Source organism: Cetorhinus maximus, unplaced genomic scaffold (assembly GCF_964194155.1).
Source record: "Cetorhinus maximus unplaced genomic scaffold, sCetMax3.hap1.1 HAP1_SCAFFOLD_2429, whole genome shotgun sequence".
NCBI lineage: Eukaryota > Metazoa > Chordata > Chondrichthyes > Lamniformes > Cetorhinidae > Cetorhinus > Cetorhinus maximus.
In genome coordinates, this window is record NW_027598367.1 from 27,272 (window position 1) to 42,589 (window position 15,318).

Genomic DNA, 15,318 nt, shown 5'->3' on the forward strand with positions numbered 1-15,318 from the left:
CCAGAGGATTTTGGTCTCAGGGCTGTGCTTTCTTAAGATTCACAATGAATGCCCTGTCTTTCCCTGTTGGGGATACTTGTAGTACCTGTGCATATTGTCTTTGACGTAACTGGACTTATTTCAAACTCAGTGGGAGAGCTGCATGTAACTGTTAACTTCCAACGCAATGCTATTGTGACAACAAAAATGTAGAACAAGGGTTTCCTCCCAGTTCTCTGATCCAGTGCTGGGCCCTTAGCGAAGCCTTTCTTCTAGCTTTACATTAACAATGGAGCGCCTTCCAAAGATTTACAGACCTGAGCGCCAACTTGTGTGGAGCGATGGTGTCGAAGATCTCTGGAAACAAAAGCTGCTGCTTCTAGCATTTGCCAAAAACTGATAACCGATATCAGCCAATAGCTGCCCTGTGACTGAGGAATGTTAAGTCATTGGTTGATACTGTAGCAGGATTAGCTTCACTAAAATAGGCCTCTTCTAGATTATAAGGATGTTGTCCCTCCCAATCAATGACAACAGTTTTGTTTAGAGTTGCGTTTCAACTAAGGATGCTAGCGTTGATTGTCTGTTAGCAAAGTTAGGAACAGGCCATCCTGTAGTAGTGATCAAGAAATTAGTGTCTCTTAGGCCAATGGCAAAAGAAAAAAAACTTGCATTTATATAGCACCTTTCAGAACCTTGGGACTTTCCCCAAAGAGATTTACAGCTAACGTGTGATATTTTGTTGAAGCATAGTCACAGTTGTAATGTAAGAAATGCGGAAGTTAATTTGCGCACAGCAAGATCCCATAAACATCAATGAGATAAATGACAGGTTAATTTCTTTCAGTGCTGTTGATTGAAGGATAAATACTGACCAGGGCACCTAGTGCAACTCCACTGCTCCTTATTTGAAATAGTGACATGGGATCTTCCTACATAACCCAAGAGGGCAGACAGGGCCTCAGTTTGACATCCCATCTGAAGGATGGCATCTCCCGCCAGTTCAGCGCTCCCTCAGTACGGCATTGGAGTATCACTGGATTATGCATTCAAGTTTCGGAGCGGGACATGATTCAAGAGGTGAAAGTGTTACCCACTGATCCATGACTGATGGTGGCAATTACAACCACCTCCAGTAAAAATGGCTAGCTTTGTCCAAATGTAGTTGTATTAAGCTGGCTGTGCTTGTTCCCTCCTGTATCGAAGAATGTAAAACCTGTCAGCTGAATTAGAGGAGAGAATTCTCTGAATTGTTTAACATGTGACTGATGTATTGTACAGAATACAATTTAAACAGAACAACAGCTAATAATCAGACAAGGCCATCGTTTGACAGCTAAACCACCTGCACTTGGGTTTTGCTAACGGTTCATGTGTTTTGTGGTTAGTGTCTATTAATAATTTACACAGATCTTCCAGCAAATGTACATGCGATGTAATTGAGTTTTTAAAAACAGCTTTTCAAATTGATACAGTACTTCAAATGAGAGAGTTTTAGAAGATATTCTAGTCAGAGGGTACTATTTTGGTGAAGGATCACATTTTCTGGCTCATTCAAATATAAGTTTATAAAAGAAGATAGCCATTGGTTTTGTTGAATCTGCTGATGCGTTATTGGATTTGACGATGTTCCTCATCTATTTAGTAGGTTTCTGCAAATAGATGGGTTATGGACAATGTTGCAGTTACATTGCATTGGGAAAATGTCAGCCTCCTGATATATATTGGTGTGCAGGTGACAATTTCAAAGTTTGCGGATGACACAAAACTTGGGAGAATTGTAAATGTGAGGAGGACAGTGTAGAACTTCAAAAGGACATTGACACATTGGTGGAGTGGGCAGATAGTTGGCAGATGAAGTTCAATGTGGAGAAGGGTGAGGTGATACACTTTGGTACAAAGAACATGGAGAGACAGTATAAAATAAAGGACACTATTCTAAAGGTGTGCAGGAGCAGAGAGACCTGGGTGTAATAGTACGTAAGTCATCAAAGGTGACAGGACAGGTAGAGAGAGCTGTTTCTAAAGCATACAGTATTCTAGGCTTCATTAATAGGGTCATAGAGTACAAGAGCAGGGAGGTTATGATGAACTTGTATAAGACCTCAGCTGGAGTATTGTGTACAGTTCTGGGCGCCACACTATAGGAATGATGTGAACGCATTGGGGGGAGTGCAGAAGAGGTTTATGAGAATGGTTCCAGGGATGAAACACTTCAGTTATGAGAGAAGATTGGAGAAGTTGGGACTGTTTTCTTTGGAGAGGAGAAGGCTGAGAGGAGACTTGAGAGAAGTTCTCAAAATCATGAAGGACCTGGACAGAGTAGATAGGGAGAAACTGTTGCCGCATGTAAATGGATCGAGAACCAGAGGGTACAGTTTTAAAGTGTTTTGCAAAAGAAGCAAATGTGAGGTGAGAAAAAACACAGTGAGTAGTTAGGGTCTGGAATGCACTGCCTGGAACTTTGGTGGAGGCAGGTTCAATTGAGGCATTCAAGAGGGTATTGGATGGTTATCTAAATAGAAACAATGTACAGGGTTACGGGGAAAAGGCAGGAGATTGGCACGAAGTTAAAATGCTCAGAGAGCTGGTGCAGTAACAATGGGCCAAATGGCCTCCTTCTACAGTGTAACAATTTTGTGATTCCTTGCTGAGATAAAATGAATTATCTATAAAGTGTATATGGCAGACAAGTGGTTTAGCCATTCATTAGCAGATCTGGCTGGTTCACATAAAGCACCACTGGGACGTACTCCCCTCAGCCAACACTGTTCACTCTTCCAGAATAATCCTGGAATACAAAGATAATTGCTGGCCTCTTTTTTTTTATCTATTACAAACGATTTTCTCCCCACCTCCACCCCCCTCCCCACCAATAGATGTGAGGAGCTCATGGACATCTTTGTCATGAGGAACCAGACAATCTGGTCTGCTGCCTCAGCCACTTTCTTCCCTGGTTTATCAGGTCACGCTTCCTTTAATACTTTCCCTCTGCCCTATCCCTGAACTCGCATCTTTCTCCAGTTTCTCTCCTATCTCCCCTCGACACTTGCTCTTGGGCTCCTCTTTTCTGTGAGACCCATCTCCTCCCATCTCGATTCTATTCCCACTAAACTTCTGACCATTCCTCTCTTGGCCTCCATGTTAGCCAACATTATTAATGATTCATTCTCTCGGTCCTTAAAATCTGCCATCATCACTTGTCTCCTCAAAAATAACAGTCCTTGACCCCTCTGTCTTTGCAAACCGCTCCCACTCTTCAAACTCCTTTTCCCCGCAAATCCTTGAACATGTTGTCACTTCCCAAATCCGTGCCCATCTTTCCCAGAACTCCATGTTTGAATCGGCATTCTCCAGAGGTCCCCAGCATTATAGATGCCTGTCTTCAGCCAATTCGATTCATTCCACGTGATATCAAGGAGCGGCTGAAAGCGCTGGATACTGCAAAGGCTATGGATCCTGACAATATTCTGGAAATGGGACTGAAGACTTGTGCTCCAACACTTGCCGCGCCCCTAACCGAGCTGTTCCAGTACAGCTGCAACATTGGCATCTACCCAGCTATGTGGAAAATTGCACAGATATATCCTGTACAAAAAAAGCAGGACAAATCCAACCCAGCCAATTACCGTCCCATTAGTCTATTTTCCAACATCACTAAAGTGATGGAAGTGGTCATCAACAGTGCTATCAAGTGACACTTGCTTAGCAATAACCTGCTCACTGACGCCCAGTTTGGGTTCTGCCAGGGCCACTCAGCTCCTGACCTCATTACAGCCTTGGTTCAAACATGGACAAAAGAGCTGAACTCCCGAGATGAGGTGAGAGTGACTGCCCTTGACATTGAGGCAGCACTTGACTGAGTGTGGCAGCAAGGAGCCCTAGCAAAACTGGAGTCAATGGGAATCGGGGGGGAAAATTCTCTGCTGGTTGGAGTCATACTTAGCACAAAGGAAGATGATTGTGGTTGTTGGAGGTCAATCATCTCAGTTCCAGGACATCACTGCAGGAGTTCCTCAGGGTTATGTCCTCGGCCCAACCATCTTCAGCGGCTTCATCAATGACCTTCCTTCCATCATAAGGTCAGAAGTGGGGATGTTTGCTGATGATTGCACAATGTTCAGCACTGTTTGCAACTCCTCAGATACTGAAGCAGTCCATTCCAAATATAGCAAGACCAGGACAATATCCAGGCTTGAGCTGACAAGTAACATACATGCCACACAAGTACCAGGCAATGACCGTCTCTAACAAGAGAGAATCTAACCATCGCCCCTTGATATTCAATAGTATTACCAATGCTGAATCCCCCACTATCAACATCCTGGGGGTTACCATTGACTAGAAATTGAACTGGACCAGCCATATAAATACTGTGGCTACAAAAGCAGGTCAGAGGTTAGGAATCCTGCAGTGAGTAACTCGCCTCCTGACTCCCCAAAGCCTGTCCATCATCTACAAAGCTCAAGTCAGGAGTGTGATGGAATACTCTCCACTTGCCTGGATGAGTGCAGCTCCTTCAACACTCAAGAAGCTCGACACCGTCCAGGACAAAGGAGCCCGCTTGATTGGCACCACATCCACAAACATTCACTCACTGCAACACCAATGCACAGTAGCAGCAGTGTGTACCATCGACAAGATGCACTGCAGGAATTCACCAAGCCTCCTTAGATAGCACCTTCCAAACCCACGACCACTACCATCTAGAAGGAACAAAAATAAAAATACCTGGAAAAACTCAGTAGGTCTGGCAGCATCTGTGGAGAGGAATACAGTTAACGTTTTGAGTCCGTATGACTCTTCACCAGAACTAAGTAAAAATAGAAGAGAGGTGAAATATAAGCTGGTTTAAGGGGGGGTGAGACAGGTAGAGCTGGATAGAGGGCCAGTGATAGGTGGAGATAACCAAAAGATGTCACAGACAAAAGGACAAAAGACACCTCTTTGTCCTTTGTCCTTCACTGTCGCTGAATCAAAATCCTGGAACTCCCTTCCTAACAGCACTGTGGGTGTATCTACACCACATGGATTGAAGTGGTTCAAGAAGGCAGCTCGCCCCCACCTTCTCAAGGGCAATTAGGGATGGACAATAAATGCTGGCCTAGCCAGCGACACCCACATCCAATGAATGAATTTTTTAAAAAAAATCCAGTTTTGCCCCCACCACTGTACCGCAATTGGTCTTATCCAAGTCATGAATGACATTTTATATGGTTGTGCCAAAGATAAAATGTCCTTTTTTGACAGGGTTGACCAACACCACCTCCTCCAATGTCTCTACACCGTGCTCCAACAGGATGACTCTGTGCTCACCTGGTTCCATTCTTATCTATTTAATCATTGTTAGAGAATCACCTGCAATGGTTACAGTTTCTACTCCTGCACCGTCTTCCCTAGTGTCCTCTAACCTTGGCCTCTTCCTATTTCTCATCTACATGCTGCCGCTCAATGACACCATCTGAAAACACAGCATTAGGTCTCGTGTGTATGCTGACGATAGCCAGCTTTACCTCACCGCCACCTCTCTCTCGAGCACTCCAGTATCTCAAAATTATCTGAATGCTTGTCCAGCATCCATTATGGATGAGCAGAAATTTCCTCCAGCTGAATATTGTGGTGACTGAAGCCTTTGTCTTTGATTCCTGCCAGAAGTTCTGTTCCCTCGCCACTGACTGCATCCCTGTTCCTGGCCACTGCTTGAAGCTGAACCAGTCTGTTTGCAATCTTGGTGTCACATTTGATCCCGAGACGACCTTCCGATCACTTAATTGTGCCATTGCAAAGACCACCTATTTCCATCTCTGTAACCTAGCCTCTCTTCCTCCACCCTGCCTTAGCTTATCTGCTGCTGAAGCCCTCATCCATGCCTTTTGTTATCTCTAGACTCAATTATTCCAACACACTCCTGGCTGGCCTTCTGCACTCTACCCTCAGTCAACTTGAACTCATTGAAAACTCTGCCTGTGTCCTAACTCGCATGGAGTCCCGCTCACCTGTCATCCCCTGTGCTCGCTGATCTACATTGGCTCCCCTTTAAGTGATGCCTCAATTTTAAAGTTATCATCCTCATTTTCAAATCCCTTCATGGCCTCGCCCCTCCCTATCCCTAATCTTCTCTAGCCTCATGACACTCTGAAAAGCATCTGCGCTTTTCCAATTCTAGCTTGTTGAGCAATCCCCAATTTTAATCACTGCTATTAATGGCTGTGCCTGGGCTTAAGGTCTGGAATTTCCTCCTAAAACACACTGTCTCACTACCTCTTTTTCCCCCTTTTAAGACACTCCTTAGAACCTACATGTAACCAAGCTTTTAGTCATTTGCACTAATATGGTAGTTCATTGTCAGATTTTGTTTGCTAATTTTCCTGTGTGATGTCTTGGGATGTTTTACTACTTTAAATGTGTTATATAAATGCAACCTGTTATTATTGTAAGTTGTATTGTCATTTTGCATTTAGGGATTTACCCTAGTATTGAATGAAATCCCCTGTTTTAATTCAACGTGAGCTTCATATCGGCACCACCTTACAAGGCCATTCTGTCCAAGGGATGAATAGTAAATATTACAAAATGGAACACTGCTTTCATTTTATGAAGTAACATATGGCTGCACAATTTTGGATCTAATTGTGATAATTGAATAGATAAAAGGTTTATTTCTAATTCATATATTTAACCTTTTACGTAAAAGATATTTGCTTCCTTATGGAAAATACTCAGTAAAAAAAATCAGAAGATTCAGCTTACGATATAAATGTACCATTCTAAATGCTTTTCTTTTCCTGCATTAAATTTATAGTGTGCTAGTTCTCCCTGTGCCCTGGTCTAGAGACCCCCTACTGCAGGGAGCTCGCTGTGTGCCCTGGTCTAGAGACCCCCTATAGCAAGGGGCTTGCCCTGTGCCCTGGCCTAGAGACCCCCTACTGCAGGGCACTCACCCCGTGCTCTGGCCTAGAGACCCCCTATAGCAGGGAGTTCGCCCTATGTCTGGTCTACATTCTTGCTAAGACACTAAAATGTGCTGTGTGTGAAGAGTGCGCTGATTGGTTGGCAAGTTCACATACAGTATAAATTGTTGTTTTCCCCTTATATTGGTATTCTTGCAAAGTGTCCTGATGAGTGCAAGGTGAAAAGCTTCAACAAGTCTCTTTTCAGCAATACTCAAGTTCTGTACTACCAAACGACTATTTATAACTCTTTTCATTGTCTTCACTAACACACAGCAGAATTTATGGCCAAGAACACATTGAGTGCTTGTGCTCTGAAAATAGTCCCTCAGTCAAGCCGCAGGGCTTCCTCCAACCCTCTTACTTTCTGCAAAAGTAAAACAAAATTTCACATCCCTCAATATAAACTTCATCTCTCCTGCTGTTTGCTTTCAATTGCTCATTTCTTTCATGCAGTTGGAAGTTGTGAATATGGAGTCATGCTTGGAATACCAGAAATGCTAAGTTAGCAAGTCTCAGTCTTGATATGATTAAAGCAAAATACTGCGGATGCTGGAAACCTGAGATAAAAACAGAAAACACTGGAAAACTCAGCAGGTCCGACAGCATCTGTGGAGACAGGAACAGAGTTAACGTTTCAACTCTGTATGACTCTTAGAGGCATACGGGAGAAGAGTCAGGCGGACTCGAAACGTTAACCCTGTTTCTCTCTCCACAGATGCTGCCAGACCTGAGTTTTCCCAGCATTTTCTGTTTTTATCTCAGTCTCAATATCCTGTTTCGACACTTTTTTTGCTTTGGACACTTTGAGCATAACATGTAAATTAATTAATTAATTAATGTCTCAAGGTGCTTCACAGGAATGTTATCGAGCAGAATTTGACACCGAGTCACAAGAGATGTTAGGACAAGTGAGCAAAGGCTTTGTCAAAGTATCTCAAAGCAGAACAGAGAGAGAGTTGAAGAGATTTAGGGAGGGAATTCCAGAACTTGGGGCTGAGGTAGCTGAAGGCATGGCTGCCAGTCGTGGAGCAACTGAAATCAGGGATCAAGGGAGATGGTGCCGTCATGGTAATGTCACTGGACTAGTAATCCAGAGGCCCAGGCTAATACTCTGGGGACATGGGTTCAAATCCCACTATGGTAGCTGGTGGAATTTAAATTCAATTAGTAAGAGCTGGAATTGAAAGCTAGTCTCAGTAATGGTGAGCATCAAACTATCATCGATTGTCGTAAAAACCCATCTGGTTCACTGCTGTCTTTCAGGGAAGGAAATCTGCTGTATTTACCCAGTCTGGCCTACATGGTTCTCCAGACCCACAGCAATGTGGTTGATTCTTAACTGCCCTCTGAAATGGCCTAGCAAGCCACTCGGATCAAGGGCAATTAGGGATGGGTAAGAAGTGCTGGCTTTGCCAGTGATGCTCACATCCCATGAAAGAATAAAAAAAAACTCCTTAAGAGTCCAGAATTGGAAGAGTGCAGATATCTCAGTTGTGGGGCTGAAGGAGGTTACAGAACTAGGGAGGGGTAAGGCCATGAGAGATTAGAAAACAAGGACAAAGGTTGTAAAATTGTGGCATTGCTGGCATTTATTGCCCATCCTTAATTGTCCCTTGAGAAGTTGTTAGAAAGCCACCTTGAATTTCTCCAGTCCACATGGTGTCAGCACATCCATGTTGTTAGCAAGGTAGTCCCAGAATTTTCACCTAGCAACAATGAAGGAGCAGCCATATATTTCCAAGTAAGGATGGTGTGGCATTGTGAAAGCACCTTCGCCACGTGGACTCCAGTGGATCAATAAGAAGGCTCAACTTCACGAGGGGCAGTTGGAAACTTGCAGGTGTTCCCATGTGCCCACTGCCCTTGTTCTTCTAGGTGGTTGCAGGTTTGGGAGGAACCTTGAAATGCTGCAGTGTATCTTGCAGGCGGTACACACTGCTGGAGCGAGCATGTAATTGCTTTGCAAAAATAATCTCTCGAGTAGCTCAAAATAGGTCTCAAATGAGTTTGGAAATATATATTAACATCTTGAAAAGATTAGCGATCCATTAACAAATGTAAATGCAATGTGTCATTTATGTACCCGAGTGCTGTGGGTGACCTGAAACAATTTTGAGAGTGTATTTATGCTGCTTGTGTTATCTGGAGTTGCTTGGACTGTTGGTTTATTTGTATACCACTTGAGCAGTGTGCAGCAGTGTCATGGTGTTGGACTTTAGAGGAGTGGGACGTAATTCCCTGCAGGGAGACCCCACTCGCAGCTGACCGCTATGGACAGGAGTGGGGGTTACTTGCAGGCGTGTTGTTAGTGGCCTCTCCGAGATAACAAGGATTTGGGTTTCCCTAAAATGGCCAAGTAGCTTCTTTTGCTCCGGGGTCATGGACAGACGCAGTTTCAGCCATTTCAAAGGCCTTTATTCAGGTTTTTAAATTTTAGAAATAGCAGTAGGAAGGAGGGACCAAACAGTAGAATGATTACATACAGGTGCACTGAGTGTGAGAATGCCAATGCTTCCTGTTATCTGCAACCAGTACAGCTGGACCTTTCTTCCTTTAGCAGTACTGCACAGTGTGCCAGCAGATCAGTGTAACGTGATACAGGAACAGTAAATTGCACATTGTACACACACATTTGCATCTTTCTGGAAGGTGAAACCCTCGGCACCTGCAGGCATTATTGGGTAAAAATTGGCCGTGAGGCCTGTTTTGGAGCACCGAGGTGCATTGTCAGTGGGAACCGGAAAACCCAGGGCAGGTCCGATATTGGGCCTCAGGCCTCACTTAAACAAAAGAAGAGAAAGCCCTCCATTGATACAGTTCCTTTCACAACCTTGGGTAGTCAATTTGTAGCCAATGAAGTATATTTGAAGCACAGTCACTGTTGTAGGGAACACATCAGCCAATTTGCATGCAGCAAGATCCCACAAACAGCAAACCAGATCATCTGTTTTTAGCGATTGGTTTTAGAGATAACTATTGATCTTTACACCGAGAAGAACACCCCTGCTGTTTTCCAAAATAGTGCCAGGGGATCTTTAATGCCCACCAAAGAGGGCAGATGAGGCCTTGGTTTAACATCACAATCACAGGACAGCACCTCCGACAGTACAGCATTCCCTCAGTACTGTTTAGGAGTGTCAGCCTGGATTTTTGCGCTCATGTCTCTGAACCCATGACCATGTGACTCAGATGTAAACGTTATCGCTGAGCCATGGTTGGCTGAGTTGTTGGTGCGTGTTGCACCTCCACAGGCCACTCGCCCATTTTAAATAGATGAATGTCAAGCTGCTTACCTCACCTGCTTTGGTCCTTGGGTAAGTCCTTTTAAGGGTGGGGTGGGGGCGGGGGGTGAGTGAAGAGCGGTGATGGGGTGAGGGTCTATCGAGGGTATAATGGATAAAAGCAAAATACTGCGGATGCTGGAAATCTAGAACAAAAACAAAAATACCTGGAAAAACTCAGCAGGTCTGGCAGCATCTGCGGAGAGGAACACAGTTAACGTTTCGAGTCCGAATGACTCTTCATCAGAACTAAGTAAAAATAGAAGAGAGGTGAAATATAAGCTGGTTTGGGCGGGGGGTGGGGTGGAACAGAAGAACTGGATAGAGGGCCAGTGATAGGTGGAGATTGCCAAAAGATGTCACAGACAAAAGGACAAAGAGGTGTTGAAGATGGTGATATTAGCTAAGAAATGTGCTAATAGGTGACATTAAGGGCAGAAAGCAGGACGAGCAAGGTACAGATAGCCCTAGAGGGGGTAGGGTGGGGGGGAATCGAAATGGGCTAAAAGGTAGAGATAAAACAATGGATGGAAATACATTTAAAAATAATGGAAATAGGTGGGAAAAGAAAAATATATATAAATTATTGGAGAAAGGGGGTGGGGAAGGAGGAGAGAGTTCATGATCTAAAATTGTTGAACTCAATATTCAGTCTGGAAGGCTGTAAAGTACCTAGTCGGAAGATGAGGTGCTGTTCCTCCAGGGTATAATGGAGTTGGCAGAGCAGTCTCTGAAGCAGGCTGCCTGCTGAGCTCATGGCAGCCCAGTGTCAGCTAGAGGACCTAAAACCAGATGTTAGGCTCATCATCTACATGGCAACCTTTACATATGTCGCCAGGATTGGGTTGCCAACTCTGGTGGGGCATATTCCTGGAGATTTCATAATGTGACCTCTGCCCTCCAACAGTCCCTCCCTCACATTGCCACCATTGGTCGCCCGACCCATCCATCCTATAAGCATCATCCTTCCAGCCAATTGGAAAACGAACGTACGATCCGGTACTCGATTTGAATGATTCTTGACAGCCAGTCAAAATATTTTTTTCTCTCATCGCCAATATTCTTCTATAAATAAACAAAAGTGTTCAAAGAAAATGGGGGGGAAAAATACATTTTGTTAATGCCTCTTATAAGCTTTCTCCTGGGTTGCTCACAGCTCTGACCTGCAGTTTAATCTCAAATTTCTGGTGACTCCAGGGCAATCTGCAAGGTTCACAACCTCTCCACCAGGTGCAGTTGAAAAATGACATGACCTAAAATCAGGTCAGGCATCTTTCAGGTAACCTTGGGGTGTAGGTCCTTGCTCTCATGCTGGATTTCACTGTGCTTGTTTTATGCCCTTTAAACTAGGAACAATGAGGTTCCACCTCCACCTCTAGAACTTAGTCCTTACACATGATCGAAGGTTTGCAGATACTCAAAGAACAGGTACGATAGTTATGGAGAAGCTATTTCTGCTTGTTGGGGCATTAGTTAGGACTAGGGGGCTTAGTCTAAAAATTAAAGCCACACTTTAGTGAATTGAGGTAACATTGCCACACACAAAGGGTGGTCAACGTTTCAAACTCTCTTTTGCAAAGAGCAATTGATGTTAGTTCCGTTGTCAGTTTGAAAACTGAGATTGGCCATGATCTCACTGAATGGTGGAACAGACTCATGGGGTTAAGTGGTCTACTCTTGTTCCTATATCTTACCTTACGATAACATAAAAGCAAAATACTGCGGATGCTGGAAATATGAAATAAAAACAGAAAATGCTAGAAAAACTCATAAGGCAACTCAGCTGGAAAAACTCTCTTATGATGCTATATCAACTTGCTTATCTTATAACAGCCCAGGCGTGTTTGGTTTTAATGAGATAAACATGAACAGGAAGAAGGTGTAGGTTCGAAGCACATCTCAACATTGGCATTTATATTGAATTCCAGTGAAATATTTTTTTTGCCCCATTTGTTCAACAATGGATGGCACAATGCTGCTTCATTGCTGGATGACTACCTTCAGTGGGAATACCCTAACCTCAACACAATGAGAGTCTGTCTTACTTGGGCGTTATGTTCTTGAAAGTTCATGCTCTGTTTACAATGCTATAACCATAAATGTGGACTGCACATTGTAGCTTAATGGTGCTATTAACAATATTAGTTAAGCCACAGGAACAAACTGGCTGTTTTCAATGTTAACTGGGAAATGGTGTGTATGTGAGTGGAAATTTAGTTTTTATCTTCCTATATTAAAACTTAGAGGAGCAGAAACTCCCCTGAAAGTCTGGTCTTTAGAATTGCTTTTTAAATAGCAGAGAGTGAATCTCACCAGTAAGAATATTCCACGTAATAATATTGACGTCAACAAAACAAATTTCGGAGCAAGAGTCTTGGAAACTTTGAGTTTGTAATCTGCTTTCTCCATTATTTTCTTTACACCCCAGACTGCCTTTTCAAGGTGTGTCCCATGAATCGGTATTCAGCACAGAAACAGTTCTGGAAAGCGAAACAGTCAAAACAAGGGAATACTGAAGCTGCACTGTTGGGAAAGTTACAGGTACCCATTGCGTTTCACTGTGTAAAGAATGTGTGTTTTTTAACCTGTGGGCTGTTTTCCTGCACGGTTAAATTGTTTTTTAAAAAAATCTGAACAGTGAGTCGTTGGACATTGTCATTGGCCCATTTAAGGCTGAGTTTTTGCTCCTGAGTTGGGAAAATTCCTGACTCTGCAAACCTGACTCGAGAAAAATTGTCCTGATTCTTCAGATTTTTGTTTCACGGGGTGGGGAGGTGGGCGCTAACAGGAGTCAGGCCCAGCAACCCCAGAAAGAGTTCAGAGGCAGCCGCAGGGGCTGCCAGGTGGGGGTGGGGCTGTTATAAAAGGCTCGCCTCGGTGCTCGTCCCAGTTACAATAAAACAAGAAAACAAAAACATCCCTCACCCCTCACGCTCTCCATGCCAACTTGTTCCCATATTCCTCTCTAGCCCCGGTGCCAACTCATGCCTCCCAGTCACTTTATAGCCACTATGTTATGCCACTATTTGGGGAGATGGTGGCATGGTGGTAATGTTGCTGGACTAGTAATCCAGAGGCCCAGGCTAATGCTCTGGGGACACGGGTTCAAATCCCACCATGGCAGCTGGTGGAATTCGAATTCAGTTAAAACATCTGGAATTGAAAGCTAGTCTCAGTAATGGTGACTGTGAAACTGTCATCAATTGTTGTAAAAACCCAACTGGTTCACTAGTGTCCTTAGGCAACAGTGGAGGAGACGAGGTAGAGCTGGGTGTAGTCAGTGTAGATGTAAGTTGATGCTTTTGTCCAAAGGATATATAATGGTGAACAGTGTAATGATCTGGAATGCATTGCCTGAAAGGATTCTAGAGCAACTTCATAATTGGATAAATACTTGAAAAGGAAAAAATTGCATGACTATGTGGAAAGAACAGGGAAGTGGGACTGATAGCTCTTTCAAAGATAGAGTACAGGCCCACTGGGCTGATGGATTTTCACAGTCCCTGCTTTTGAGTGTTCTTTGCTATGTGAAAGTGATGGTAACTTTGAAAATGAATGAATGTGTTTTACAGCAAGCAGCCGAACTGGAGCAGAAACAGAATGAAATTGAGAACAAAAAACTGCTCGGGGAGGTTGTGAAGTACAGCAATGTCATTCAGGTGAGAGAACTGTTACTCGGTACGTTTGTGGGTCATTGGCATATGTAGCTTCCTCGGCCCAACTACCTTCAGCTGCTTCATCGATTATCTTCCCTGTATTATAAGGCCAAGAGTGTGGCTGTTTGCTGACAGTTTTGTGGTTTTCGGTTACATTCACAACACTTCAGATAATGAAGCAGCCCACGCCAGCCTACAGCAAGGGCTGGGTGATATTCAGGCTTAAACTGACAAGGGACAGGTAATGACCATCTCATTCAAGAGAGAGCCCAGCTATCTCCACCCTGACCATCCAACCCTGAGTCATCCAACATCATCATCTTGCGGAGGCTGCCATTGATTATAGTTTAATTAAACCAGCCATATCAACACAAGAACTGTGTAGAAGCTGGTACTCAGTGAGGAGTAGCTCATCTTAACAAGATTCAAGAGCAAATTCCTGTGTAATGTCCCTCAATATTTTGGTCTAGAACAGGTGCCCTCCGCCTTACAGAAGCACAATCAGACAAAAATGAATACTTAGCCAAAGAAGGAGATGTTAAGAGGCAGGATCAGGAGGATCAAAAAGGTAGGCCTTAAGAAGGAGAAAGGGTGGAGGAATAGAGGGGTTTAGGAAGGGAATTCCAGACCTCAAGGCCTAGACAGCTGAAGGCATGGCCACCAATGGTGGATTAAGGGAACGAGGTGGGTGCACAAGAGGGCAGAGTTGGAAAAATTGAGAATAAAGAATGTGTATATTTAAATAATCTGTCTTTGGATGAAATAAATGGTTCATTGCTCAGTGTCTCTGTGATTTTGACTGCAGTTACTGCACATTAAAAGCAACAAGTACCTCACTGTCAACAAGAGGCTGCCAGCTCTCCTGGAAAAAAACGCAATGAGGGTCTCCTTGGACATTTCTGGAAATGAAGGTTCCTGGTTCTACATTCAACCTTTTTGGAAGCTGAGGAGTGAAGGTGACAATGTGAGTCCGAATAAGATGCAGCATGTGATAAACACCGCACAATATACAAGTGGTTTAGTTAGTTAGAAATTACATTTATGCCCAGTGGTGCTCTTCACCCTTGAACTCTCAGGCCTGGAGCAGTAGAAACAGGAGTAGGCTATTCAGCCCCTTCAGCCCTGCCCTCCCATTCAATTAGATCATGGCTGGTTTGTACCATTATTCCATTTATTCCCCTTTGCTCCACGTCCCTTCATCCAATAAAATTTATTGATTTTTTTTCTTTTTGGGTTCTGGGCGAATCTGGCAAGGAAGTAGTTTTGATCCCAAGGGCATTTATAATCATTTGTGTGTTATAGGATTGGAGTCGCATGTAGTCAGAGCTGGTGGGGGTGACAATAATGTTCCCTGAGGAACATTGGTGAACAAGGTGGGTTCTGAGGACAACCTGACAGCTTTTCACGGTCAGGTTTTCAGGATAGGCCCACAATTCACCAGATTAATTG

At 43.8% G+C, this 15,318-nt stretch overlaps 1 protein-coding gene across 1 annotated transcript in view; it reads left to right on the forward strand.

Annotated features, from left to right (window-relative positions):
• LOC144677338 (inositol 1,4,5-trisphosphate-gated calcium channel ITPR2-like) overlaps positions 1-14,833 on the forward strand; it is a gene marked incomplete at both ends in the record, with an annotated part of 40,365 nt that extends 25,532 nt beyond the window's left edge. Inside the window, 3 exons of the mRNA XM_078537474.1 lie at positions 12,642-12,754; positions 13,786-13,872; positions 14,675-14,833. Of these exons, the coding sequence (XP_078393600.1) occupies positions 12,642-12,754; positions 13,786-13,872; positions 14,675-14,833 (359 nt within the window). The remainder of the gene's footprint in view (positions 1-12,641; positions 12,755-13,785; positions 13,873-14,674) is intronic.
• Between the last annotated feature and the right edge of the window lie 485 nt (positions 14,834-15,318).